General features: G+C 37.7%; 1 protein-coding gene across 1 annotated transcript in view; it reads left to right on the forward strand.

The window, feature by feature from the left end:
• PODXL2 (podocalyxin like 2) overlaps positions 1–27,539 on the forward strand; it is a 784,555-nt gene that overhangs the window by 471,593 nt on the left and 285,423 nt on the right. Inside the window, exons 5-6 of the mRNA XM_044078468.1 lie at positions 9,785–9,941; positions 13,546–13,607. Of these exons, the coding sequence (XP_043934403.1) occupies positions 9,785–9,941; positions 13,546–13,607 (219 nt within the window). The remainder of the gene's footprint in view (positions 1–9,784; positions 9,942–13,545; positions 13,608–27,539) is intronic.

Raw genomic sequence — 27,539 nt, forward strand, 5'->3', positions numbered from 1 at the left:
TCTCCCCAACATGTTCTGTTTATGTCACAGGCTACGTTGAGAACCATGGGCCAAGTTATTCTTGTCCCATTTGATTTGCAGATGTGCAGCATTTCCAATAGGGCAGGGACTGGGACTGCTCAGTATGGCAGGCAGAGGTCACTTCTTAGCAGCTTAAATGATACTGAGTACACTGACAGGTTTTTCAGTCTTTCCATATGTCATGTTTGGAGGTTCTGGAATCTCCCAGGCACAACCTTGTGTTTATACAATTGCTGCAGGTATCTGGTGAGGTACAGACAGAATCGAGCTTTGTACTCAATTAGTTGTCTGATAAGGGTAGAGTACAGCAGAGGTATGACCACTCTGGTCTTGGATGTGATATCAGTATGTATGATGTGCACAATGCAGAATGTATGTCACCACTATGGACACATAGCGATGAAAGTGTAGATTGCTATCAACATGTGTTCCCAAGTCTCACAACACTGTGTTTGAGCATAGAGGAGTGGTATGTATATCATAATTAGCATGGGTACTTCATTGCCAAAGGGGACAATGAGCCATTGTATGCTTTAAGTTTCAGTCCGTGTGTTTGGCACCAATCACTTGTGTGTGACAGCTCCTTCCATAATATGTTACCATCACTGGGGGACTCTGTATTAGTGTGTCCAGTTACCAGTCATCAGCAAACTTGGTAAACCACAGACCATCTACCATTGCCTGTGCTTCAGGAAAGTAGTTTGCAAATGGTTGGCCCAGCACAGATCCATGTACTATTCTAATTGTAATTGGCTACTGGTGGAGGTGCAGTCCCCAACTTTGAGAGTGTGTGTCATGTCAGTGAGTGAGTTGCCTATCCCTGTACTACTGTATGGCTTAATTCCCACATGGGAGATCTTCACTATGACACATGAATGGAGGATAGTGTCAAAGGTCTTGGATAAGTCAACGTAGGCAGTATGTCCTTTTATCCCTCGTCCAGGTCTGTATGGTTAGTATCCAAGAAGTCCACAAGGTTCAATAAGCAAGATCTATCCTTAACAAAAACAAAATGGGTAGGGTCAAGTGGTTTGAAGGTTACCTATGTCCCTGTGGATATGGTCCATGCTGATTCTTTCCCTAGCCTTGCAGATAAGTGTTTTTAGGCATATGGGTCAATAGTTGTAGTTCTGCATGTTACCATATTGGTGTGCATTGTATAGCACACAACATTTGATATTACATTTTGTACTGTGGTTGATATATATGTAGAAAAAGTACTGAGACATCAGATTTGCAGTGTTTGGAGTTGGCAACAGATGGATATAGTGTAAATATGTGACATCTTGTCAGATAAGGCCCTCAGTTTGTAATGTTTACACATATAATTTCATGTCATACACAGGGAATGGACAATAAACAGCAGTAATATTGCATAATATTAACATTTCCATAGAGCAGCGAGCAATGGGTTTGTGTCAAGGTTAGCAAAGTGCATATGCATGTGAGATACACCTGTTTGTGTGTAGGTAAGCAGTGGACAAATGAGAGCCACATTGCTAAATCCTGACAGTTACTATTGAGTCTATGAAACACACCTGCTGCTTAACTGACTCAGTGGCAGCACATGTTAATGCATTGATGCATTCCTTTTTTGGCCCAGATGGTACTGGGTTTGAATACAGGTGTATCTAATGCTTTAAAATACTTTTCATTACAGAGTGATAATGCAGTGACGTGAATTGCTAATACGAGATGTGTTGCTGTGTGTTGGCATAGTGCAGCAGGGTTGAGTGCATTGTGCAGAGGTAACCACAGATTTTGCAGCTGTTCACCATTGCTGCACACCTCCTCGCAAATGTTGAGCCCAGAAAGTGAAGACATCCATTGCTTTTTCTGCTACTTATGTGTGTTGCATGTGATTCTGTTTTTGACCAGATTAAAGATGTTAAAATGGGGTAGATAGGAAAGTGGTGAAATGGGGAGCAAGCAGGGTGAAGAACAAAGTCTGACAGTTAGTATTGAGTCTCTGGAATACACCTGCTACTTAACTGACTCTGTGGCAGCATTGGTTAATGCAGTTAATACAGTGATGCATTATTTTAGTGCTGAGCTCAAATACAGCTGTATTTAATACTTTTAACTACTTTTGCATTACCGTTGCTGTATGGTGGTGCGTGATGCATTAAATTAAAGAAATTGAGAAGATATGACAGTGGTGAAATGGGGATCAAGCAGGAGAAAGAACAAAGGGAAAGCAGGGTAGGAATGTGTTGGAGAGAGGTAGGAAAGAACCATAGCTATCCATTTCTTTAACATTGTAAAGTGAACATATGTGCAAAATGTTAACTGAATTTGGACTGCCACCTCCAGAGAAAGAGGGGTGATCACAACACAATCATGTTGTATAGCCACCTGGACCAAATCAAGTGTATCAGGAAGACACGTGAGATATGAAGAGCTATGTATGTGACAATTTTTTTTTGTGGTACAGGTGCCCATTTTTTTTTTTTTTTTTGAGAGAGAGAGAGAGAGGGAGAAATGTTGGGGAAGGGAAGTAGGTATGTCTGGGTTGGGTAAGCTGGGTAGGTGAGGAAGCAATTGCAGGCAAACAAGACAAGTGACAGGGACAGTGATGGACACAAAAGGTTGGGGGACACCATGATTGGATATAACTTCTATTTTTGTATTTCACAAAAAGCTTTTAAGTTTTTCAAAACACCAGTTCTTTTATAGGATTATTCTCCGAAGAATGGTGTAGTTCATTGTGCTCTGTTCAATTTATTTATTGATTCCTGCTGTTGTGTCACTTAATTTGTCTATTAAGAGATCATAGGGTGAAGTGAAGTGAAGTGTTTATTATACTGTTTCACATTCATTTTATATATTTGCGACAGCGATTTTAAGTTTCTTTTGATTGGTTGATGTATTTAATCTTAACTTTATGATTGGTTACACATCCTTTACAATATTTTACTTCCTGTTTTTTTAGTCAATCAACTGTGATATGTTGCATTTAGTAGGTGTGTCAGACAATAGCAAAGGGATTTGCTGTGTACTATTATTTTAACCAATTGAAGCCTCTGTACACTAAGATCTGATGAAGGCGAGTATCGTTGAAAGCACTTATTGTATTTAGGCCTGTTCATTATTTTTGTTTTTAGTTTGTTTGATTGCTTATTGTTTTATATATATTGATTAAAGTTTATTTTACTTATTTCATTGCCTCAGTAGTTTTATTAGCCATTTATCTTAGCCGTGGTGTCATATTCAGGATTTTTTACTTTCTGTTTTACTCTGACCTGAATCACCTTTAGCGTGAGTTGGATTGTATTTTTGCAATATTGTACTCTCGGTTTGTGCTACAGACTAATGCATGCATATGTGCTTTTACAGTTGAGATATGAATGCTCAATTTGATGCAACTTTATAAAATACCAAAAAAGCTATCTTTAACTTTTAATGCTACAATAACACTACTCTTCTGCTGCATACAAACCACATGCTTCCCTCATCCTTGCCAATCTAGCCCCATGGGTTCTTACATTGACCTCCCAGTCCATGGCAGCTGTGGAAAAAACAGAACATAATACCATTATGAATACCAGTCTTGCCTATATTCAGCTTTTAAGTCTTACAAGTACTCTTTATAGTTGATACTTACACAGTTGTGGAATGTCTACAGTCTTAAATTCCTGGATCCAAGCATCAACGGTATCCCTCTTCCTCTGCCGTAGGTGATTATAGTGATGCCTATATTGGTCACCAGTGCACGGGATACTGGTGACACTGGTTATAGCCTGGGCCAAACTATCCCAAGCTTCCATCTTATACTGGGAGCCAGAATAGTCATACTGCAGAAGCTTGTCACTGTGGTGTTATAACTAGGAGTCCAATAAAAATCTTGGACTCCTGCATACCCCATCTCTGTGCCCTAAATCTGACACCTTCTCCAGAAATGCCTGCCATGTCTACCACAGATCAAGAACAATGGAGAGTGATGGTTTCCCACCAGTTTCAGTTATCACATTTACTGGGTGTGTACACACTGTTTGAAAATTTTGTGCTGCGCTTACCATCGAGAAAACATGGCGGTCAACAGTGCACACCTTTGAGCACTGTGTTTGTATGATGGTAGGCAGAGTGCAACAACAGCAAGCAAAGCAAATTCAAGGTTATTGGATGTACAGCAGTTGTATATGTGTGTTAGACAAATTTGAAGGCCATGGCAGAACAGATAACAGAAATATACTTACATAACTGACACAATACTAGTGCTTCAGCCTTCATACCTATAATTGATATCAGCTACACCATGTCAAGTGTTGTAAGTGAGAGTGACTATAATGGGAAGTAGAACAGCAGTAAAAGTGTATGGAATATGCTGTATTCGAACTCAGGACCATTTGTATGGCAGTCCTACACTTACACCTGTTGCCTCAAGAAGCTTGAGAAAATGCTTGTCAGTGTTGCAGTTCATTGCTATAAATTGAAATGCACAACAGTAAAACAAAGGTTGCATACCCTGTATTAAAACCCAGGACCATCTGTACACTTAACACCTGCTGCCACAGGACTAGTTATATGACATTCCCTAATTTACTAATTGTTCTAAAGGTCTCGCTATTATCAGCTCATCTCTTATCGGGTTTGCATGATGCCCAGTAGTATTAATTGAATGCATCCGGTTTCTATTTTTGGCTGTCTGTGTCCTGTCTGCTTCCTGGGTGGGCAAGCTGTCCTATTTGTGCACTGCTGCACTTTGTGCAAACCAGATAAGCATAGCCAAACCTGACATTCATTTTTCTCCATTTCCCCTGTTTGCACTATTTGGAACAATGCACAAACACTGGCCAATAAAAAAAAAGAAAGAAAAGAGAGAGGTAATTGAAATGAGGAAAAGCAATCTTTGACATACCCACTAGAAATAGTACACATGATATATTACTACCTAGGTCTGGATTTGAACTCTCACTCTAGTGCATCTTCAGAACAGAGGATGGGTGACTTATTCCTCTTTGCCACACAAACAGCTTTGCAGCAAGGAACTTAACTCATCGTGCATATAACCAACTGCAGCAGCATCTACAGTGATATCAAACCATAGAAGTATTATTTGTACATTTAGTAGTTTTGGATGTAGTGCAACTAGTGATCACACAACCTGTCATGGTTATTGCTTGCAAATATAACGCTCTGTCTTACATTTCTGTGTTTGTTGACCATTGTTCATGTATCTGAGCAGTAATCTGAGACATGCAATGTGTAAGCCATTCTATATCATTGGCCTTAAAATGTGTGAGGATATAAAGTGGAAATAATATCATATGCAGTTGCCAAAAAATGAAGGGCAGGTTGGAGCTGAAAGAACACAACCTCTGACTTTGTGATGCTTACATACATTTCTAGCCTTACATCTAACACTTTGCATATGTGACTTGACACACCCACTGGAAGGAAGGCAGCCTGCAGTGCTGTTGTGTTTTCCTTCTCCCAAACACTAATCGGTTACAGTTGCAATCCATTAAAACCAAACACTGTGGGAGTGGCTGCACTATGTTTACATCCCTACATGAATCCAACTTTTTGGTATTCAGCAATTCTAATGAGTTCACAGCTCATTTGCATTTTCACCATGCTGACAGCCCTGAAGCTACACCATAGGAAGGCAAATGTATAGCTAGGCAAACTGATGGTGGGGACACTTGTTTATTTTGGAAAGATTGCACGTAACACTATTTCTTCAGTATATATCTGTACAGAGAAGTACTGCACTTCAGAAGGTATGCTTCCATTTGGTCACATACTGCATATGCTAGAATATAAGAAATATCTGAAGCATAGGCTTTTACACCTTTATCTGTATGCATTAGTTAGAAGTGTACTGATGGCATGGGCATGTTTGCCAAGCCATTTCAGAGGTATACATGACTGCCAATACATGAAAATGGAATGCTGGGTGATAAATATGTACAAATGTTTCAGGGACAGTTCTTTTGATAGAATTTTAGCATTTCAAAGAGGGCTTGTTAGCAAATTGTGTCATTTATGTGTTCTTTTTTGGGGGGACATAGGTGTGTCACTGTTATGGCGCAAACAAGGATAGACTGTTCTTTTGTTGGGGGGAGCAAAGGTGAGTTAGTGTTATGGCACAAACAATGATATGTTGCTCTATTAGTGTGATACAAGGATATGCCACTCATTCCTATTATTACACAATACCTTGTAAATCCAGCAGTTGACATGGTTCTGTCTGTGTAGACTCCTTTCCTTGGCAGTATTCCAAAAGTTTTGGAATACACAGGACAAACCAGCAGAAAGTCTACAGGGATGCTTTATAGCTTATTGAATAGCTCCACTGTGTTGGATTGGTTGATTAACATGCTATTGAGCTGTTTATGCTGTAATTAGCCTACCTCAGTGTTTACCTGGTCTGCATGGTGGTGTTCACCTTTACACGGCGCTTACTGAATCTAAAACTTTCAGTGGCCATGTGCACATTGTGAAAAAAGACCATGTAAGCTTTATTGAATCCCGCTGATATACTATATGAATGTGAATTAGTACCAGAGTATTGGTCAGACAATGTTGTAGAACTTAGAGATTTAGCTATATTTAATGCTCCTATATCACATGATATGAAAGTGGATTAATATTACATTTTATGGACAATACTAGCTGTCACAATAAAAGTCATAATGAGGAAATGGAAAATAAGTTATCCCCCACAATTTACAGAATTCCTACAATTGTTGAAATGAGTCACAGAGGAACAAAGAGGAGAAAACTGATTTTTTTTAATTGAAAGAATGGATACAAACCAATGGACTAAGTTACTGTATCTACTAGAGGAATAAGATTCATTAAACAAAAACTGATAAATAAGATAATATAGATCCTGTGTAAGTAACATATATAATTACTGGGTTTTAGTTTGTGTTATGAATTCCAATTTAATGACTGCTTAAGAGGATATATGAGATTAACTCTCTATATAAGACTCCACTGATGATTTATGTTAATCTCAGGCCTGTATGAATGTTTTATAAGTAACCAAATAGAAAAATGTTATAATACCTCTTTCCCATATTCCTGAACTCTCTACCGTCCCTGTAAACCCCTTTCTTCTACTCTATTCTCCCTCCCATTTCAAATCTTTAAACCTTCCTAATTTACCATTTTCTCCTTTCTAGCATCTATCTTCTACTCTTTGTCCACTGTAGAAATGCCTATACACTGATCTGTAGCTCATGTATCTTCTTGTATATAGTATTCTGTAATTTTGTAGACATGACTGTTTACTTTGTAACTAATGTGTAACAATTGTATATAATGTGTGCTTTTTAAATTGTATTTTTGAGCTTGCTAAACTGTATTTTGGAGATTTTCCCCTATGGCATCTGCTGAGAATTGGCTACTAGCTCAGTCAGACCTCCCAGTAAACAAATGTGAAATAAATAAATAGAATAAATAATAACCTCTTCTTCTCATATGCCTATGTATGTGACATAGTACAGAACTGTGTTAGATTTTCTTTTTGGCAAGAACTCTTCTCACAAGAGTCCGTAAGTTATCATCTTGCAGATCACTAGCTATCAGATATTTAACAGGTATTTCATAGGTGAATATTAGGCTATCTGCCCTGAAGGGTCATTTTTAAGCCTAGCAAATAACTCTAGGTCAGAATCAACCTCTTATCTTGTGTCTGTGAAGTGAGAGACTTTAACCATTATGCCAAATCCACTCCACCCCCCCCCCTTCCCGACTGCATCTAGTAATTGGCACTGACTGATTATGTTCCTGTCTTGGAGAGTCCTACCACTGTTACATTCTTTCAGTTAGCCAGTCCCATCACATTACTCAGCAACCTCTTATACAATCCCAGTAGGGGCCTGGAGATCTGTAAACCTGACGAGTGTGAATATGCTGTGAAAGTAAAAAGAATGCAACAGTCATACTTCTGAATAGTGAAAGGACCAGTATGATTAGGGCATGAAGCTTTACAGAAAATGCAGATGGTAGTAGATGAATAACATAAAAGCAAGGGGTATGAGGCATTCCTAGCATCTGGAATGGAGACTTTTGCAACACATCAGAGAAGAACAGTATGATCCTGGAATTATACCTAGAGGCAGTGGTGCACATTGTGTAATTAGAGTTGTTGAAACTATCACTGTCAGCTGTCCCTGCTTTTGCCTTATATTTTTGCCGTATCCCTCCTAAGAGTTGGATTACAGCCAGTAAAGAAAGACATTATTAGATTGTCATACTACTTGTTCAGAAAAATCATGTTGATACAAAACTATTATTATATTAACTTTCTAAATGAATTACAGTAATGTTTAAAAATCGTCCTTAATTTTGGGTCTCTATCCCCCATTATTTTTAACTTTGTCCTTTACTCCTGAGAAAAGAAGCTGAGAGTTATGGTTGAAACCTGGTATAAAAGTTACATAAATACATTAAATAACATAGCAGTCAGACGGAAAAACAAGATAATCATTTTGGTTAAATTATTTGGATGGCACAGTGGTTTAGCAATAGATATGTCGCCTCACAGCAAGAGGTCCTCCGGTTCAATTCTTGGCCGGAGTGCCTTCTTTGTGGGGTCTACATGTTCTCCCTGTGTTCGTGTGGGTTTTCTCCAGGTACTCCACTTTCCTCCCACATTACAAAGACATGCATCTGGAGCGTTTCCTCCCAGGCCTCCACTGAAAATTGGCTTTGTTCCAAGTTGGAGTTTCCAGGTAAACAAATGTTAAATAAATAAATAAATAATCTCCTAACAGATGTCTTATAGTGTTCCACATAATGGTGCTACTTTCTAGTAGTAAAAGGCATTGTAATTAGTGATAGCACAGAAGGATATTAGATGTCAGCTAAGGTGAAAGGTATATTCATAATCAGTTGCAGAAATTTCAGTAATGCACAGTAGGTAGAAACAGTGGATAACCTTTGAAGTAAGATATAAACATATTTTATTCATTGTACCAGTATTAAAAGAAGCTATACCACAGTATACGCACACACACACACACACACACATATACACACACACACATATCTATATATATATATATATATATATATATATATATATATATATATATATATGTGTATGGAACATACAGTGTTTTTGAGATGGGATGTCTCTGAGACAAGTTTGATAATAATATCTGAATAGTCCCTGCCCCCAGCTAATTAAATAATTTTTAGGACATACTAAAACTTGTTCAGAAAGCAATTTTCTATAATGTAAACTTTAAGAGATCATCTTCCAAAATTAGCAACACTGACTCGCTCCATTGCTTTAGCTCCATGTGTTCAGTAAAATACAATAATTGCATGTTACTAAATAAACAATAATGTTGGTTAATGTAACTAGGCAAATGTTGCTTTATGGTTTTCATTTTAGAGCAGTGAAAAGCATGCAGTTATCCATTCAAAGAATGTGTGCTACAGTCTGATCCTTAAACAATCGTGTTCTCAATACTTTCCTGAGTTTAGGGTATGGTGGAATTTGGTTAGCCATCCTTTCATAGTATGGCATGGAAATATTAACAACGGCTATTGTATGAGATCAGACCAGGAATCTATAAATTCTGGATGTATATGAAACCTCTTGAAATCATTACTCCTTTCGACACTTACTTATTACTTATGTAAAGCTAAGGATGTCAGCTTTATGCTAAGTATGTCAGATTGAAAAGTGACTGGAATGTATATAATGCTATCCATTTAACTTAAAAGTGATCAACATATTCATACGTTTTAACTATCAGACAAGAAGACTTACCTTTCATTCTGATCTTTGTAACTTCAGGAACTCTTCAGACAACAGAATGGAATTCGTCTGCTGACTTTAATAGAGAATGCATTTTCCAAGGCAAGAGAGCGACTGCAGGGATCGTGGACAGTATCCCTAAGCAAACCCAGTGAACAAGACAAGCACTTTCTGATGACGTTAGCTGATGAGCATGGTAAGTCAGTAGAACTGACAAATTGATATTGTTATGACTGTATGAGAATCCCCTTCTGCGTCTCTCTTTGTGGCATTAGGCACAGATAAAGTATTTGAATTGTTAGGCATTTCGTAGCAAGCAGATTTTCCCTTTGTTGACATTACCATCACTATCAAAGGACTTCTTAATATTGATTTACCATTACCAGTGTGGCTCATCTGTGTGGCAGTACCATTACCTGTGAGGTCCATTTGTGTGGCAATATCTACTGGAGGTGTCATTGTAGCCAGATGCAATGTCACATGGTAAGTAGTTTGCAGGGAAACTATTTTTATAGGCATAGAATCCTAAATGCTGAAGTCAAATAAAGGCAGAAAATTTTTTTTCCATTTTTGAGAACTGTACACAATTTTTCCAAACTTGCTACTTTCATCTGTCTTATTCTTCACCGGTTGATATTATTCTCCTGTTCTTACACATATTTTGACCTTATGCCCATTAAAAATTTGTAATATCTGCAGCTGTGGGCTTCCTTTTCTTTCTGTTCCTCATGAGATTCTGGGACATACTGATGTTAACAGATAGACTGAACACCATTTCTTAGGTGCTGTTTGATGGTTCACAGTGTCAGTCTTTGGTTTGGGAAAATGTCGCCAATCATTTCATGTACTCATCTATAGGGAGCATACAGTAGAACAGTACACTTCTAAAAGTAATTAATTATGCGACCAGTAAGAGAATGAGTTATGTATTTCTATACACCATTTTATTTATTTTTTTCTAACACAAAAGCCATTATTTACATGCTTAATCTTTTTGCCTCAAATAACAGTGCATTTATATTTCCAGCCAGAAGATATTTCATAAATAAAATATATAGTAGAACTCAAGAATATATAAATGCTTCTTTGCTGCAGTTTCAGCTTGGGAGCTTACATGTGGCTTTTTCTGTATACAGTTTCAGTAATTCAGCAGATATGAATTTCATACCAAGAAGATCAGATTGCTGTGGTGCTTGGATTCCTCTTCAAATTTAAAACAGAAACAGAATAAACAGTGATAGAAAAAAATTATAAAATTATTATATTTTTATATGTAATATGAAACAATGCTGGGGGGCATTATCATGTGTCATAAGCAATGCCATACAGGTAGGATTTAAGGAATTATTTAAACTGGTGAGTGTCAGGAACATCTTCAGTCAACCTGGTAAGAAGCTTCATAGGTAAAAAGGTGAATAAATATTCACTAAAAGACTCAGGTCAGGCCCTTGGAACCTCCAAATGACGTAGGAAGCAAGGAAGAGTACAGGGTACAAACAGGCTGATACTCAGCCAAATATTACAATGGTACAGCAAAGAGAGTTTTTTTCTTCCTGAGGTGCTACACTTGTTGGATGAGATGTTAAACGGAGGTCTTATCTGCATGAACTGCTGGCAGCTCAAGTGGACAGAAAAGATACCATGGTACTTACTAAAAAGAGTGGAGAAGGATTTATTGGGGAAACAACAAAACCATTAAAAAATAGAAACAGTAAAACAGAATTATATAATACAATCGATTCAGACTATCCCGTCCCTCATCCATGTAAACAAAATAATGAGCAAAATAGCTATGTACATTTGGATAATTGTCCAGTTAAGAGTCACACAATACTGTTTCATACTTACCAATCCACGTTTCCCATGGTGCATACAATAGTCACCTGCCTTGGCATAAAAGAAAAACAAAAACATTTTGCTGTATAATGCCCATAAGTGCTCTCTGCCATTTGATAAATCAGTTGAATTTGATCTCCACCCTTTTTATCAAATAAGCCACTTATAGTTAACAGAACCCCACAAACAAACTTCATTTAACCTAAAGACATACAAGCTCACATCTGCATACTTCCACACCCATCAACCAGACATTCTTTTTGCTTCCATATATAAATTTATGTCTCTTAAGAGAGTATATACAATGTACAAGGTGCCAGAAATTTTTAGACCTTTGCTGTTCAGCTAGTCCTTACCAGTGTCTCATAGTCTTATAGACATCATTTGTCAAGCTGACCTACTCATGTTCATGAGAAGAGGTTCTAACCACCTGGTTATCCTATCCTCATCTGTCCAAAGACTCAGGCAAACTACTACGTTATGCCAGAGTACGTCTCTAAGCCAAGGAAGCAGGTGTTAATCAAATGCATTTTCCTCAAAGCTTTGAAAAAATGTATGCCAAATTCAAAAAAAACTTTAATCTATTCCTTATAAATCACTCCATTACTCCAACACTGATATCCTGAGACTGTCAGCTAAAAATTAAGTAAATTCCACTACTCAGTCCCAACCAAACTCACTAGATTTCTGTGAAGGAGGAGCCCTAAGTAACATAATAACCTCCCCACACTCATGCACTTCTTTACCTAGTTACATCTTTAAACACTAAAAAAATTACACTGTTTGCATAACAATTGCCAGCAAATATGTTTTCCTTTGTACTCCTGGCCATTCTAGCAACCATTAACTTCTTTATCCTGATCACAAACCACTTAATATACATAAAGCATCATGTTTTTTTATGAAGAATTTGATCAAATGCCTTAGTTACAAAAGCCCATTGACTTACTAGCAAGTACCTTGTTCACACTCTTTAACAAAGAAGCCGACACAACACGGTATGCTCCTAGTATCTATTCCTGTGACTAACCTCCTACCTCATGTTCATCCTAAATTACTAATCTGTGTTTAAGTCAAACATGAACCACCTTAGCTAAAATCTTGTAACCATTATTCAGCAAAGAAATCTGACTTCAGTTCTCAAGAACCTCTCTATCACCCAACTTGTACAACAATTCCACCACCTCCTATAAAACAAATATGTTTCACTGAATGTAGAAGAAAGACACCCTTATCAAACTGCTACAAGCAACATAAGTTGATAGACATCACAATATCCTACTTAAAAAAAAAGGAAACGTCCTTTCTTACTCTCCCCGGAGTATTAGCCTTAATAACCAGCTTTAACCCTTTTCACACCTCTTCTATAGTAAAATTTGTTACATAAATCCCTGTCTTCTCATACTCCCCAGGACAACTTAAATACATTCTTCCTTATATCCACCCCCTTTTGAAACATTTAATCACTTCCTGTTCTAGCACCTTCATCTTCTGTTTATACCTGAAGTAATTAACATTCTCTCCGTAGAATGACACCAAAGCTGTGTCTTCTTATCTAAGAAAAGAGAAACCATAGCCTTCTTACCCCGAGTTATGAACGCTTATCTCCTATGATACTCTTTCTGTTTCATCTAATTATGATTTTGTCCCAGACTGAGTGCTTGGTGCTTGTAAATGGAAATGTGCAAGGTTGCCTACAAAGATGACAGTAATCGCACAGTTAGAACTTCAGTTTTGCCAAAGTACGTCATATTCAGCTAAGTTTCTGCCAACAAACCAGCATTCAATTCAAAGTATCTTGTGTGCATAGGTTTGTTGTGTAAAAATAATATTGGCATTTCTAAAAGATAGAAAGGAACAAGTTTAAATTTACAAAATTTGAAATGGAGAGAGATGACCTGAGCAGGACTGAAAAAGAATATACTAACTAAAAACGTAATTCTATTTTTTTTTCTAATTTCCAGGAATGATTCCAACCAAAGAAGTCATTGAAGCATTGCAGGAAGCAAAATTGGGCTTGAAAGAGGTGAGATTTTTGTGTTATCCACTCTTTATGTTACATTCTGCAAAGCTACTCTGCTATAATAGTATCTGTTGTTCTTGTTTATATTTGCTTGGAAAAAGGGAGGTTGCATGCCTGTGAAATTTACTGTCTGTATGTCCTAGTTTAAATACATAAATTTGTGACCTAGAATGGATGGCAGTATATGAATTTAAGTGTGTAGACTGGCATATCAGATAAGTTATTTTCTTGGCTTTATTTGAAGGTATATTTCCAAAATGCCCATTGTGAACAAAGTATAGAACATAAGCCACACCTGATTTTGTTTTATGACTATTACTAAACAACTGAATGAATAATAAAGGTCTGGAAAATGTTTATGACGTGCAAAATACACACACACACACACAGACACACACACACACACACACACACACACACACACACACACACACACACACACACACACACATATATATATATATATATATATATATATATATATATATATGGGTCTACTGCTCTACATCGAAAGAACAATTCTTCGAAATAGAGCAGGAGACCCACACTTCAGTGAAAGTTCACTTCAACGAAAGTGCACCTTTGCTGAAGTCTAGTACCCCGGGCGACCCAAAAAAAACAAAACAAAACATGTTTTTGCAGGGGGGCAAGCCTACACCTCCCATGTGGGGGGCTGTGCCCCCCACACCCCCCTAGTTAAATATACCAACTCTGAGATCACACTACAGCGAGGAAAAGAGAATATTCCCATTCCGCACTGTAGTGTGACTGCTGAAGTCAATGTTCGAAGTTTCACTACTTCGAACAAGTGGACTCGGTGAAGTGGGTTCGAAGAAGTGAAACTTCGAACATCTGCACGGAACCCATATATATATATATATATATATATATATATATATATATATATATATATATATATATATACATTCATACATTCAATAAGGAATCCAGCACTCCAAAGGAAAATAAAAAGAGCTTTATTTGGCAGCAGCTTCCACAGATAAACCAGTTTCGCTATGTGAGCATCATCAGATTTGTCTAAAACATATGAGGCAAGCTTTTTTGCATTTTACATTCTTAAAACTATCAAAAACCCTACAGGCCATCCTGTCATTTCTGATAAAGGGTGTATTACTGTGCTGATTTCTGTTTATCTAGAAACAATGCTAAAGCCCCTTCTTGATTATATGACAGCATGTTTAAAAGATAGTACAGCTAGTACCCATATATACAGTATATGTTGTTGTGTCTTTTGGCTTTTCCCGGTTAGGGGTCGCCACAGTGGAACTCCGGTCCGCTAATGATTGGCAGTAGATTTTTATGTGCTGGCTTGCCGGGCCTAACGCACAACCTTCAACGAAGGAACGCCCATTCACGCATGTCGCCACACAAAAGACGCTCTAATGGAGAATCGAACAGACATCTAACTGTGAGGCGACAATGCTACCGCAGCACCACCATATATATATATATATATATATATATATATATATATATATATATACATATATGTACATGGGTTTACTATCAAAATCGCGAACATCATAACGTAATCCAGTCAAAATTCCGAGTGAAAACTCTGATGTTCTGCATATTAATTAGCTGACATTGTCCAATTGAAATACCAAAGATTTCAAATTCGGCAATTTTCGATGTCAGACATAATTTTCTTACCTGCTATGACTTACCTGCCTGTATTCCAGCAGTACAAACTGATGCAGTTCAGTATTGCACAATGATAGAATTCACATTTTTGCAAGGGGGCAAGCCCCCCCCCCCCGCACCAGTCCTGTGGGTTGTGTGTCCCCCATCCCATGCAAACTGTATATTCCAACTCCATGATTGGACTACAGTGAGTAAAAGGATAAATTTCTCAATCTGCACTGTACCGCAATCTCTATTCGTAACATCAACCACATTTAAGCGAATGCACAGTGGCATTCACTGCAAAGGCACGCAGATAATTGAAGTTCAGTAATACAGGAATCAGCTAACTGACGCTCAACATTCCTATGTTCGCCAAAGATTCATTCTGATTTAACAACTACACACTTGCACTACAGTGGTAGAAAGGGAACAACAAAGGAAGAGCACCACCACCTTGCACAATCCAAGACACTGCGATAAAGTAAACTGAAATCTTATACCAGTGATCACAAATCATAAATGGTCCTTATAATCAGAGTTATAACTAGTAACATAAACTACAGACTTAGAGACTTGTTATTAGATTAACTGTGATTAGATCACCTCTTTAGACCACTTGCGATTACATACATACAAATATTTTAAGCACGGGCATTAATGTCCTCCTTGCCTACCAATATACCAGATAAACTGATAGACTATTTGAATGTAACATATGTTATATATATGTATATATATATATATATATATATATATATATATATATATATATATATATATATATATATATATATATATATATATATATGGGTGTACTTTCTTTAAACAAAATTACCTTTAACTGAATTTTACTTAACCAATCCCATTTCTACAAAACTGCATTCCACCTTAAATACAGACTGACAAAATCCTTTCCCTGTGAAAGAAACCGTTTGGCCACCATGGGAATAAACCTAAACATAGCAAAAGTAAACTCACCAAAGTGGGGGGCTTTGCCCCCGCATCCCCCTACTTAAATATACCAACTCCAAGATCGCACTATACCAAAGAGAGGGAAGAGTTCACCATGGTGGCCATGGTGGCTGAGGTTATCCTCCTTCATGGAGGAACTCAGGAATAATATCCTGGATGTCTAGTTTAATGAGTTAATATTACAGCTGGACCTTTCAAGAATTGTTTGATGACCTGTTGAAGAAGGAGTAGGTCCTTTGTACTGTGGGGGTACCTTTATTATCTTTCATCTGCCTCCTATTCATCTTCCAGGTGAAGTCACTCCAAAAAATGAAGAAGCTTACTTAACAGCAGAGGAAAACTGTGAAGCATGACTTTGTTCTGCTTCCAGTTTAGGCCAAGTCTTTCAAGAGGTTGACTTCACTTGTGCTGCATTACAAGGACTGGTCAGCTGGAGACCCATCGTTAAGGTCCAGTGGATTCTAGAGATGGTCACTGTTGGTCACAACTTAGATCTCAAGGGATGTCCAAGAGAAAGAGTCCCATTGAAAGAACACTATATCACTGGGAGCTCTTGGGACTGGCCTACGCTGCTCTCCATAAATTGGCAATCTCATATTGAGAACAGGAGGAAGGATTTTACTTCTGCTTGCTTCTGATCCAAATGGAGATGGTCAGTGTCTGCCTCATTCATTGACTTTAGCTAGCATATCCAAGGTGATGCACTCATCTAGGTCTGAATTGCAACCCTTCAGAGGTTGTGCCTTTGTTACCAAAACACATCTGGATGGTGTTGCTGGACATGATGGACCCCTTCTGGCACATCAGGATGTTGAGCCCATACTTCAGGCACCCAAATTATTTAACAAGATGTAGTATGTAGTGACCAGTGTCCTACAAGAGAAGGACCTTCATTTGTTCCTGTACCTGGATGACTGGCTCCTGGTGGCCCAGTCTAAGTTTTCCTGGAAGTGTTCCTGCAGAAGGCATTCTTAGGGCTGCAATATAAAGTGTTGACTGCAAACTGAAAAAAGTAGGCATGGACCTGGACACTGTTCAATGCCTGCCATTAATAATTGTGGATAAAGCCCAGGAAGTCATGACCTTCGTATCTTGTATTAAGAGTAGAGACCAGGATCTACATCCATTCCTTAATGGGCTTGATGGCTGCTACAGTCTTGATGGTACCATTTGTTCACATGAGGATGTCACTTTTGAAGTGGAGCATGAGATGCCAGTGGCTGGAGTGCCATTACATTTTTACAAATTTTCTACTGGTGCCATCCCTTGTTTTCAGATCCTGAAGTCATGGACAGTTCCCTTCAGCTTTCTGGTGTGACTCCCACTCCTGCTGCTAAACTTATTGCAGGTACAAATAATCGGGTGTTCTTTAGTGTGTAGGGAGGGCAATCTTACTCAAGATTTGTCAAGATATATGTTTCCTCTGCATAGGTGCTCCACATCTTACTGGAACTTTGAAATGCCTTCCGGCCCCTGAAGGCTTTTTAGATGGAGCTTCTTCCAGGGCTTCTCCTATTATAGTCAGGGAGCCAGTTCATCATGTTGCATCTAAACAAGCAAGGTGGCACAAATTCATGCCTTCTTGTGCAGGGTGGCAGTCATCATCTGACAGTGAGTTACATTATGCAGAGTGGCAGTCCTCAATTGACAGTGAGTTACATTGTGCAGGGTGGCAGTCTTCATCTGACAGTGAGTTGTACATAAAACAATCAGTCTCTTGGCAGTTCCCATACCAAGGGATGTGAAAATGCTGTCAGAATCTCTGAACCACTTCTTAGGTCTTTTCCTGAAGCTGTGAATTTGAATGCCATGTCTCATATGATTCTTTCAGAATCAGGGCAATGTAGAGATAGACCTGTTCACTATTTAGGAGACTGTGGCTGTCACTCTATTCTGGTAACATTAGCTGTGAAAGGGGGAGGTAGTAATGAATACATTCTATTTCACAAGGTATAGGAGATTCCCACATACATTTTCCTCAGTTCTCAATAATTATTTGCCTTATTGCAAAGCTCAGGAAACAAAAACATCAAAATTCATCCTCTTCCCTTCTCGTCTCTTCTCTTCTCTTCTCTTCCCTTCTCTTCTCTTCCCTTCTCTTCTCTTCCCTTCTCGTCTCTTCTCTTCTCTTCTCTTCTCTTCCCTTCTCTTCTCTTCTCTTCCCTTCTCTTCTCTTCTCTTCTCTTCTCTTCTCTTCTCTTCTCTTCCCTTCACTTCTCTTCTCTTCCCGTCTCTTCTCTTCTCTTCCCTTCTCTTCTCTTCCCTTCCCTTCTCATCTCTTCTCTTCTCTTCCCTTCTCTTCTCTTCTCTTCTCTTCTCTTTTCTTCTATTCTCTTCTCTTCTCTTCTCTTCCCTTCTCTTCTCTTTTCTTCTCTTCTCTTCTCTTCTCATCTCTTCTCTTCTCTTCCCTTCTCGTCTCTTCTCGTCTCTTCTCGTCTCTTCTCGTCTCTTCTCTTCTCTTCTCTTCCCTTCTCTTCTCTTCTCTTCCCTTCTCGTCTCTTCTCTTCCCTTCTCATCTCTTCTCTTCTCTTCTCTTCTCTTCTCTTCTCTTCTCTTCTCTTCTCTTCTCTTCTCTTCTCTTCTCTTCTCTTCCCTTCTCTTCTCTTCTCTACTCATCTCTTCTCTTCTCTTCTCTTCTCTTCTCGTCTCTTCTCTTCTCTTCTCGTCTCTTCTCTTCTCTTCTCTTCTCTGTCATTGACTGTTGAGAAGAGCATAGTTTCAGGTACTTAACACCTTGGCAGGGCAGAAAACTATCCTGGTACATGGTTAAGGATATGTACCACAGGTGAGGTGACCAATGAATGTGCCCATCACGGTCTGGCAGAGTGGCACCTGTTTTAGACCAGCTGATCTCACCAGTTTTCCCAGCCATGGCTCCAAATTTTCCTGAAACTGCTGAAAAGCCTTGCATTCATCAGGCCTGCATATATTGAGGGAAACTGGGAAATAGTTTTAAATCTTGGCAGAGTGGTAATCCATACCACTGAAATTAGTCAGCATACAGGTGATCCTACTGTATCACATTCAACAGCTTACCTGCAGGGGCTTAGCTGTCCACTTTCAAGGTATTTGCATCATCTGTTCTGCCTCATGACATCATGGTGGGCAGGACTGTGGCCCAGCACTGGCTTGTCAAGTAGTTCCTTGAAGTGTGTTGGTCATGTTCTGAAGTAAGTCCAAGAAACAAACATTTGGAGTTGGATACAATTTACTTACCATGCACAATACTAAACTATACAGTTTTTGATGCAAAAAGTCTGTTGTTTATGTGTTTTATTTTGTTGATAAAGAGAATCCCATATTTTTTTCTCAGAGCTGAAAAGCCTTGCCATATGCTCATGAAAGACTGGACCCACAACCTAAACATATGTATATGCTACAGTATTTGTATGATAAATGCATCTGTAGTGGCTTCTTACTTCCTATAAAACAAGTTGCCAACTAGTTCTTCCAAATGGAACATCTTTCACCAAAAATTAACATATGTGGTGATGAAGTAGTGAAACTACAATGTAAGAAGAAGAAGTTGCTCCTCTAAGGTTTTTCTTACCCATAATGGTTTGCAGTTACATGAACATCACTGCCCAGTGCAAATTTTATTTATTTATTTAACATTTGTTTACTGGGAAAGTCTGATTTGGAACAAGCCAGTTTTTAGTGGAGGCTGGGGGAGAAACGCTCCAGGCACATGTCTTTGTAATATGGGAGGAAATAAACAGGAATGCAAGAGGACATGCAGATTCTGCACAGAAGGCACCCCAGCCAAGAATCAAACTGGAGAACTTCTTACTGTAAGACAACAATGCAACCGCTGCACCACCCCACCACCTACCATAACATCATTTTTTGAATGTGTGTAGTGTAAGTGAATGTGCTGTGTAGTGGTATTGTTAGGGAAAGTTTTTTTTTTTTTTAAATAATGTGCAGGGTTAGGGTTAGCACACAGGAGTAAGGTGGTATAATGTGGCAAAGTTATTTTTTGTTCTTTTTTTATAGTAATAATCATGTTTGAATACTTTTTTGTTTCTATTCAATGGCTTTAAATACAAATTAAGATTTAGTTGTAGCTAAAAAAGGCACATGCAATCCATGCCATATACCCGTTTAATAAAATTAATTTAAAAACTGAATAATACTGTCCAGATGATATGGTTTCTCAGATAATTGATATAAAACAGAAACTGTGTAGGGGAATAAAATTCCACTGTATAAGGAAAAGTTATATAAGAAGTAAACAATGATGAATTTCCAACTATAGGTGACAAATTGTGTAGTTAAATTACTAAAGGAAATATCTGCAGAAGTTTATGACTACCGTCACAGTAGATTAAATGTCCTTATTCTAGCTTACTAAAAACTTATTTTTGTATAAACAGTTTTATATTACTGGAGTCTGATATTCCCTTCTTTTTGTGTAATATCCAGGGTGATAGGTATTTTTGATTACTATTTGTGCACATCACACAAAATTCATATTGCCATTAAAAGTGAGATCAATGTATTTATAATATTCAGTTTCTCCATTTTCCTCACAGTTCCTACAGCCCAAAACAATGGTAGTTAGAAATATATTTTTCTTAGGATTATTAACAACTCTTAATTTAGTTTTGATTATATTCAAAAAGACAAAAGAGTAAGTGTGTATGTTTGTGTGCAGGCATGTGTGCACATTTTAAGTGTGTCTTCACAAAGTTATGCCTCCAAAAGAAATTAGTCTTTTAAAACAACTAAAGATGCTCAGATTTATTACCCTCAGACAATCAGCCCATTTTGCCTGGACAAATAATCTTGTCTGTAAGGTATGCAAAATAATTGTGCAACCAGTGTTTTTGTATGGCACAGAAACCTAGACAGTGAAGGTAGAGCAGCTTGGCAAGCTTGAAGTAATGGAGATGAAGTGCCTGAGATGGATAGTAGGACACACTGTAGAACAGTCTAAAATGAGGTCATCAAAGCTGAAGCCAGAGTAGCTTCATTTATGCAGGATACCAAGGGGAACAGATTATGGTGGTTTGCTCACGTGTAGGAAAGCAAATGCCAGTTTGGTACTGCAGATTTGGAAAAGACAGGAAGAAGGCAAGAGGAAACAAGAATGCCCAACCAAGAGATGGAGTGATCGTAGGAGAAAAGACCTGAGAAAGGTGATTTGGTGCGGAGCACTGAACACTTAAGACATGTCAAAATTGTCTCCCTTTTGAAATAGCTCTGAATACAGGGGAAAGGCAACAGTTGATGTGATACCCTGACCCCATATAGAAGTGGGTCAGAAGGGGTTAATGATGGTGGTGACTTCCTGACACATCACATCTCACCACAGTGACAGAGTTCATCTATACTGAAAAAAGAAGAGAAGGGATAACATTGAAAGTTAGAAGACTATAAACATTACAAAATACCAGCGTTTTTTCTTTTGGTCTGACTTGTCAAGCAACTAGAAAAATACCTAAATTATCAGTAGAAAGATATGCTCACACCAGTGCATCAGTAAGAAATCTGTGAGTAACATAATTACTTGTTCTTATGAGGTCCACAAGAACTGATAGTATTACATTCTGATTTAGGTAAGAATACATACATCCAACAGATCCCACCAGAGCATGGTAGTTGCTGTACTCCCCTTATATTTCCAGGAGTTTCAGCTAGATGCAGGCAAAGCCATATGAAAAAGAAAAAAAATTCAGCTCTTCAAGTCATTAGAACCCCATAAAAAAAACAAAAAAAAAAGCATAACATTTTTGTACGGGGGAAGCACCCCTGCACTATCTACCCATTTTCTTAAATATACTGTGACATAACAAAAAAGCAAACTGAGAGAAGACCGGAGACGCACTCAATCAGTGATGAGGCATAAATAGAAGTTACACTGTCAGTGAGTTTCTCTGGGGTACATTGAACAAGTGTTACAGTGATGAATTTAATGCCATCCATTTAATGGGCACAGTATGGAAAGTAGAAGTATTAAAACTATCTGCTGTTAAGATTTATGGAAACTTAAAATGTCACTATAACTGTGGAAGATTGCAAATGGTTATATACATTTTCAGCCGGGGGGGGGGCATCTTGCATTAAGATTTGAAAATGTAACCAGCCAAGAATAATGCACTAATGTTTTCTGCTGCACATAGTATTTACATTTTCCATGATTTTTTATGTAATTGCTCTCTTAAGAAAAAAAAAATACTTTTCAGTAGCAGAATCCTTCCATGGAAGGGGATTCTCTCATTAGATATTTAAGAGTATTGCTGGCTCACTTTATTAAATCCTCTGCTCAGTGAATAACAAGGCTGTAGTTGCTAAAGTCAGGGGTCTGTTCTGGCAATGGAAATTATTATGTTTAGACATGCCCCAGAGGATACAGGCCATCAACTGGATTGTACTCTCACTGGTTCTTTATCATGCCCAAGCCTTCCTGCAGTCATTGTAAGGGGTAACATTACAGCAGTTGAATTGTCACTTACTTAATTGTGAATGGGTAGGGAAAAAGCACTGAGGGTCAGCAGAGATTCTAAGCTTGCCACCAAATTCATGACCTTCCTGACTTTAGGAAAATATGCAAGAGCAGTGGCTGGAAAAATTTTATAGTTTAAGTCACCCAGTCTTGCTGTGTACAGTGGAAGTCCACTGCTGTTACTTCAATGGGTGGACTTAGGCAAATATGCACATTGCTATTACCTCAATGGGTGGACAAATATACAATGACCTGCTAAAGGGAAACTTGCACAGAAAGAGGTCCATGCTTAAAGTCAGGAATGATTTCTAAATTTGAGCAATTATTAGAGGAGAACAAGCTAAAAGACTGAAGGAGGGACTTAGCTCCCATATCACATTTGCCTTGTGTTACATTTCTGACAGTTTTGGAGCACTGGGCACTCAGGAAATGTCATGAACATCTTGTAAACAGGAAGTAGGTTCGGTTGCAATAAAGGCTGTCTTCCCCAATATATAGTTCGTTAAAACACCTCCAATAACTCCACCATAAATGCAGTACTTGTAGCAATAATCACCATCGACGGCTCAAAACGAATAAGTTCTTTTATTATAACACAGTCCAAAATAAAACAGTCCAATATAACACACAGTGAAAGAACGGATTTTTTTTTTCTCCCTTTTGAAATGTTGGCTGTTGAAATGCAGAGTGCCAAAAGCCATAAAAAAGGATCAGGAAGACTGGGGAAGACTGAATCTTGAAAATTGCTCTTCTCCTTAAAACTTATTTTTGCAAGGAGTGGGCAGGCGTAAGACCCCCTGCACCCCCCCCCACTCCCTGAACTTATTTATACCAATTCCAAGATCACCATACCTCAGAGAAAAGGGAATAGTCTGAGAAATAGTATCTCAGACTAAGTGTATGTTAGTCCATTCTTTTGACCATTCAGTCTCCATATTTTGGGTCCCCACATTTCAAATGGTTACTGTCAGGATCTGACTTACTAGGGCAAATTGCTTGTGGAAGAGTAGCTGATGGGCAAGATTTTTTTTCTTTGCAGTGTTATGGGTTGAATGATGGTGATCGGAATTTTCACCAAAAGCTATCAGAGGAAGTACACAAGCTTCAGATATTGCATGACCCTTCTGAAGAATGCCATACACTGATTAGTTGGATTATCTCTAATAGAGATAAAGATTTATTGCTTGAGAAGTAAATTAATGTGTGATGTCAGTATTCTGCAATCATAGTTTCTTTGAGAAATTTAGACTGGGTTAGTTAAGAATTCTTGGGGGATTAGTATTCCAATGGACATTTGGACTTGGACTCTAAGTTTAGATATGTGACAAAATCCAAGATATTCAGATTTTTTGGAGGATATATATATATATATATATATATATATATATATATATGTGTGTGTGTGTGTGTGTGTGTGTGTGTGTGTGTATTTTTATACCCCAGCTTTTGTTGTTAGGTTTTTTGGCAAATATGGATTCACACTGTTGGAGGGTGAAAGACAGAAAATATCTGACTGCGTGCATATTTCTGGGGGTGTCCCAATTTGTTTTTACATAGAGAACAACAACACTTGAACTGTTCTTATAAGGGGTCTGTAATTTTAAAAGATTAAGAGCCCTGAAGCTTTCATCACTTAGCTTAGTAATGTTAGCAGTGAAAAATGAATAACACTGAGGAGGAAGTAATGGACTGTTTCAACATTGCTAGATCTGGTAAGGATACTGGCTGAGATAAGGCACCTGGAAATGGTATAACTTATGTGAAGTCTCTGTCCCCAGGTGACAAGAAAGTGAAGGGTTCTAAACAGATGGATAAATAACTAAACTGAGGTGAGTTAAAGGGGAAGGAATACCTAGACAAATTTAACATATGCCTCAAGTGTTTCCTGATCTCTGTTTCACATAATGAGTTACCTTATGTAGTTTGACGGTGTGACACCTTGGTTGAATTGGTTAAGAATACATCTGTAATTCTAATGTTTGTCTTAGTTTGTGTTAACAAATGTTGAAATGTACTTTTAAGTAAAATACAGACACCATTAACTGCTTTTCTACCACATTTGTAAGTTAGGTAAAGAAAAATATGTACTCTGAAGGACTCAGGCTAAGTGTCTGAGCATAACAAACGGATTTTTTGTATTTAAGGAATAATGAACATACAGAGCTCTCAACATTTGTTATTGAGATAAGTTCTGTTGTTTTGTCATTCAGATAAAATAAAACTTATGTTCAGCTACTTCATCACAATCCTCTGTTTTCAGGCAGATGATATCAGGTTGTTTCTGTTCCCTCTTAGAGTATCAGTCAAGTAAGCATGAGCCACAGACTGCTAATATCAACTTTATCTTATGATGGCTCTCTATTGAAATGTCAGGACTTGCAATGCCAAGTCCTGAAATGTCAAAAAAGCAAAAAAAGAAGGAAGAAGGAAAATATAGGATATAGGTGAATATTACACATTGTTTTTCTACTTTAAACTTTATTTTTGCAGGGGGCAAGCCCCCCTAACCCCCCAAATGTGGGAGCCAAACCCTCCACATCCCTGAAACTTATACATACCAACTCTGAAACTGCTATACCTTTGAGAAAAGGGAATATTCCAAGAAATGTCAATCTCAGACATAGTATATGTAAGTCCAGATTTACAGTTTTTCTGTTGCTACATTATGGGACCCTGTGTTGTAGGTCTCTTCAATTCAATTGGTTACTATCTTATGGCATTTATTGCATACAGTTTGTAATAATGGAAATTCTTTATCATATATTTATTATACACATATCTGTAGAGAATATCTCTACATTATAATGGTGAACTTTATTATTTTCTCAGTTATGTGTAGAAACAGTTTTAGTACACAGCAAAAATTAAAATTAACCATAAAATAAGCAAATTAGGTCACAATAGATCACAGCTGAAAGTGTCTGAAAGTAATTTTAGTAAAAAGTGACCTCTCGAGCTTCCGCTGTTGGAGTCATCTATTGTCTGTACCACTTTTCATGACATACATAACATAGACGATTACTATTGGTTCGCCGATCATAACCCGATTATTATGTGTTCAAGATATGGATGCCAAGAAATTCACCTTGAGGTCAAAGCTCTCGCGGTGAATCTTGGTAACCATCTTGAGAACACATAATTGAAGGTTATGATTAGCGAACCAATCAAAGTTCTTTGTAGTGCATGGAGCTTTAACTGTTCCATGTACCATGTACTACTAGTTATAAGGAAAAAAAATCAATAAGTGTTTTGTCCTGGCTTTCAAAGCCATAAACACTTAGCACTGTCAGAGGTAGTGTTACGTAGTCCATTATGCTTACACTCACCTTTCATGTCTGTCAACTGTCTAGATTTTCGCAGGATGTCCTGATTATTAGTTCTCACAAAATCTGTTGTTTTTGGACAAACCACTGAGGATTGATAGCACTAAATAATGACATCCATTTGAGTTTCAGAGTTTATATCCTTCAGGAAATGAATGCTAATACATCCTGTTATTCTAGCAACTGAGTGCTTCCTTGAGAAGTTGTGGACACATTACTAGTACAGACAGCAGCAGAAACAAATCTTTTATTTCTGCCGCTATCACTTGCTAGTCAGTATAGGCAGATATTACTGCGTGGTGCTAGACTCGACCAGCATAAGTAGGGGGATACTTAACATTTGTTTAGATCGGGTTGCTCACCTCTTTGGCGCTTAATTAGTCTTTTTCTGAATATTGGAGAGTAATCAGAGTGCTCCATACACTACATTATTATTCACATTGACCAGATCATAGTTAGCTTAGAAAGTAGCCTTCCATGGCAAATGAGACATCATCTTCTGTTAGGCAAACATATTTTGTCTTGGATGTAATGAAAACAGCAATATGAACACAGCTGTGAAAGAACAGCCATCTTGTATGCTCTGAGAAAATGCAAATAATCAAGTTAGGAGTCAGACTTCACCATATTAAATGCTGGCCTATAACTTTATAATATATTTGTATCAAACTCTATTATAGTCTGTTAATTGTATTACCTCATGAATAAATTCATTAAACATTGTCATATGTAATACAGAAGATGGTTCATAAACTGAAAGTTAAGTATCCTTTCCTAGTGTACAAATATATATTTTGGCATAGATTTTAAAATGATAACTGTTGTAATCATTAAATGGTTTTACTATGATGTTATGGTTAATTTTTTCAGAATACTGACAACTGTCAATGTTACAAAGCTGTATTTGCCAAAAGAAATATGACTTTACAGTTTTTGATTTGCAGTATTTTAGTCCCCAAACTTCAAAGCATGTAGGTAAAGTTTTATGATGCTATATTTATTTAATTAAGAAATACTGAATCAAGAAACCAACTTTTAACAACATGAAAAACAGGAACATATTTACAAAATATATACAATACAGTACAATAGAATTTCTCAAGTGACTTATCAGTGGCCAAGTAATATCATGATAAGCCCCTTATTCACACTTAAGACAGAACTTGATAATTCTGAACTCAGTAATCCAATGTAATTTGCCTTAGCTAATTTTAATGTCTAGTAACCCTTCTTATATTTAACTAATCTCTTTCCATATTCAGTATTTTCATGTATCCTCTGTCCTCCTGAACCTCTGTATAAATTTCCATCAATAGGACCACAGACCAGAGGGGAAAAGGCTGATTCTGTGGAATATACCCACAATCCCTCAAATTTACATAACTATGATACTACAGTCCGAAAAAGGGTAAATCTCCATATGCACACTGTCCTGGCCTTTGGTCTTTCAGAGTCGACATTGTAACCGTCTCCCAGTTTTCTGCAGTCCGACTCCCGCACAACTAAATTGCACACAAGCCATGTTTAACATAGTGATAGTAAACC

This window comes from Protopterus annectens, chromosome 7.part1, assembly GCF_019279795.1.
Source record: "Protopterus annectens isolate FY-2018-M chromosome 7.part1, PAN1.0, whole genome shotgun sequence".
In the NCBI taxonomy this organism is placed as follows: Eukaryota; Metazoa; Chordata; order Ceratodontiformes; family Protopteridae; genus Protopterus; species Protopterus annectens.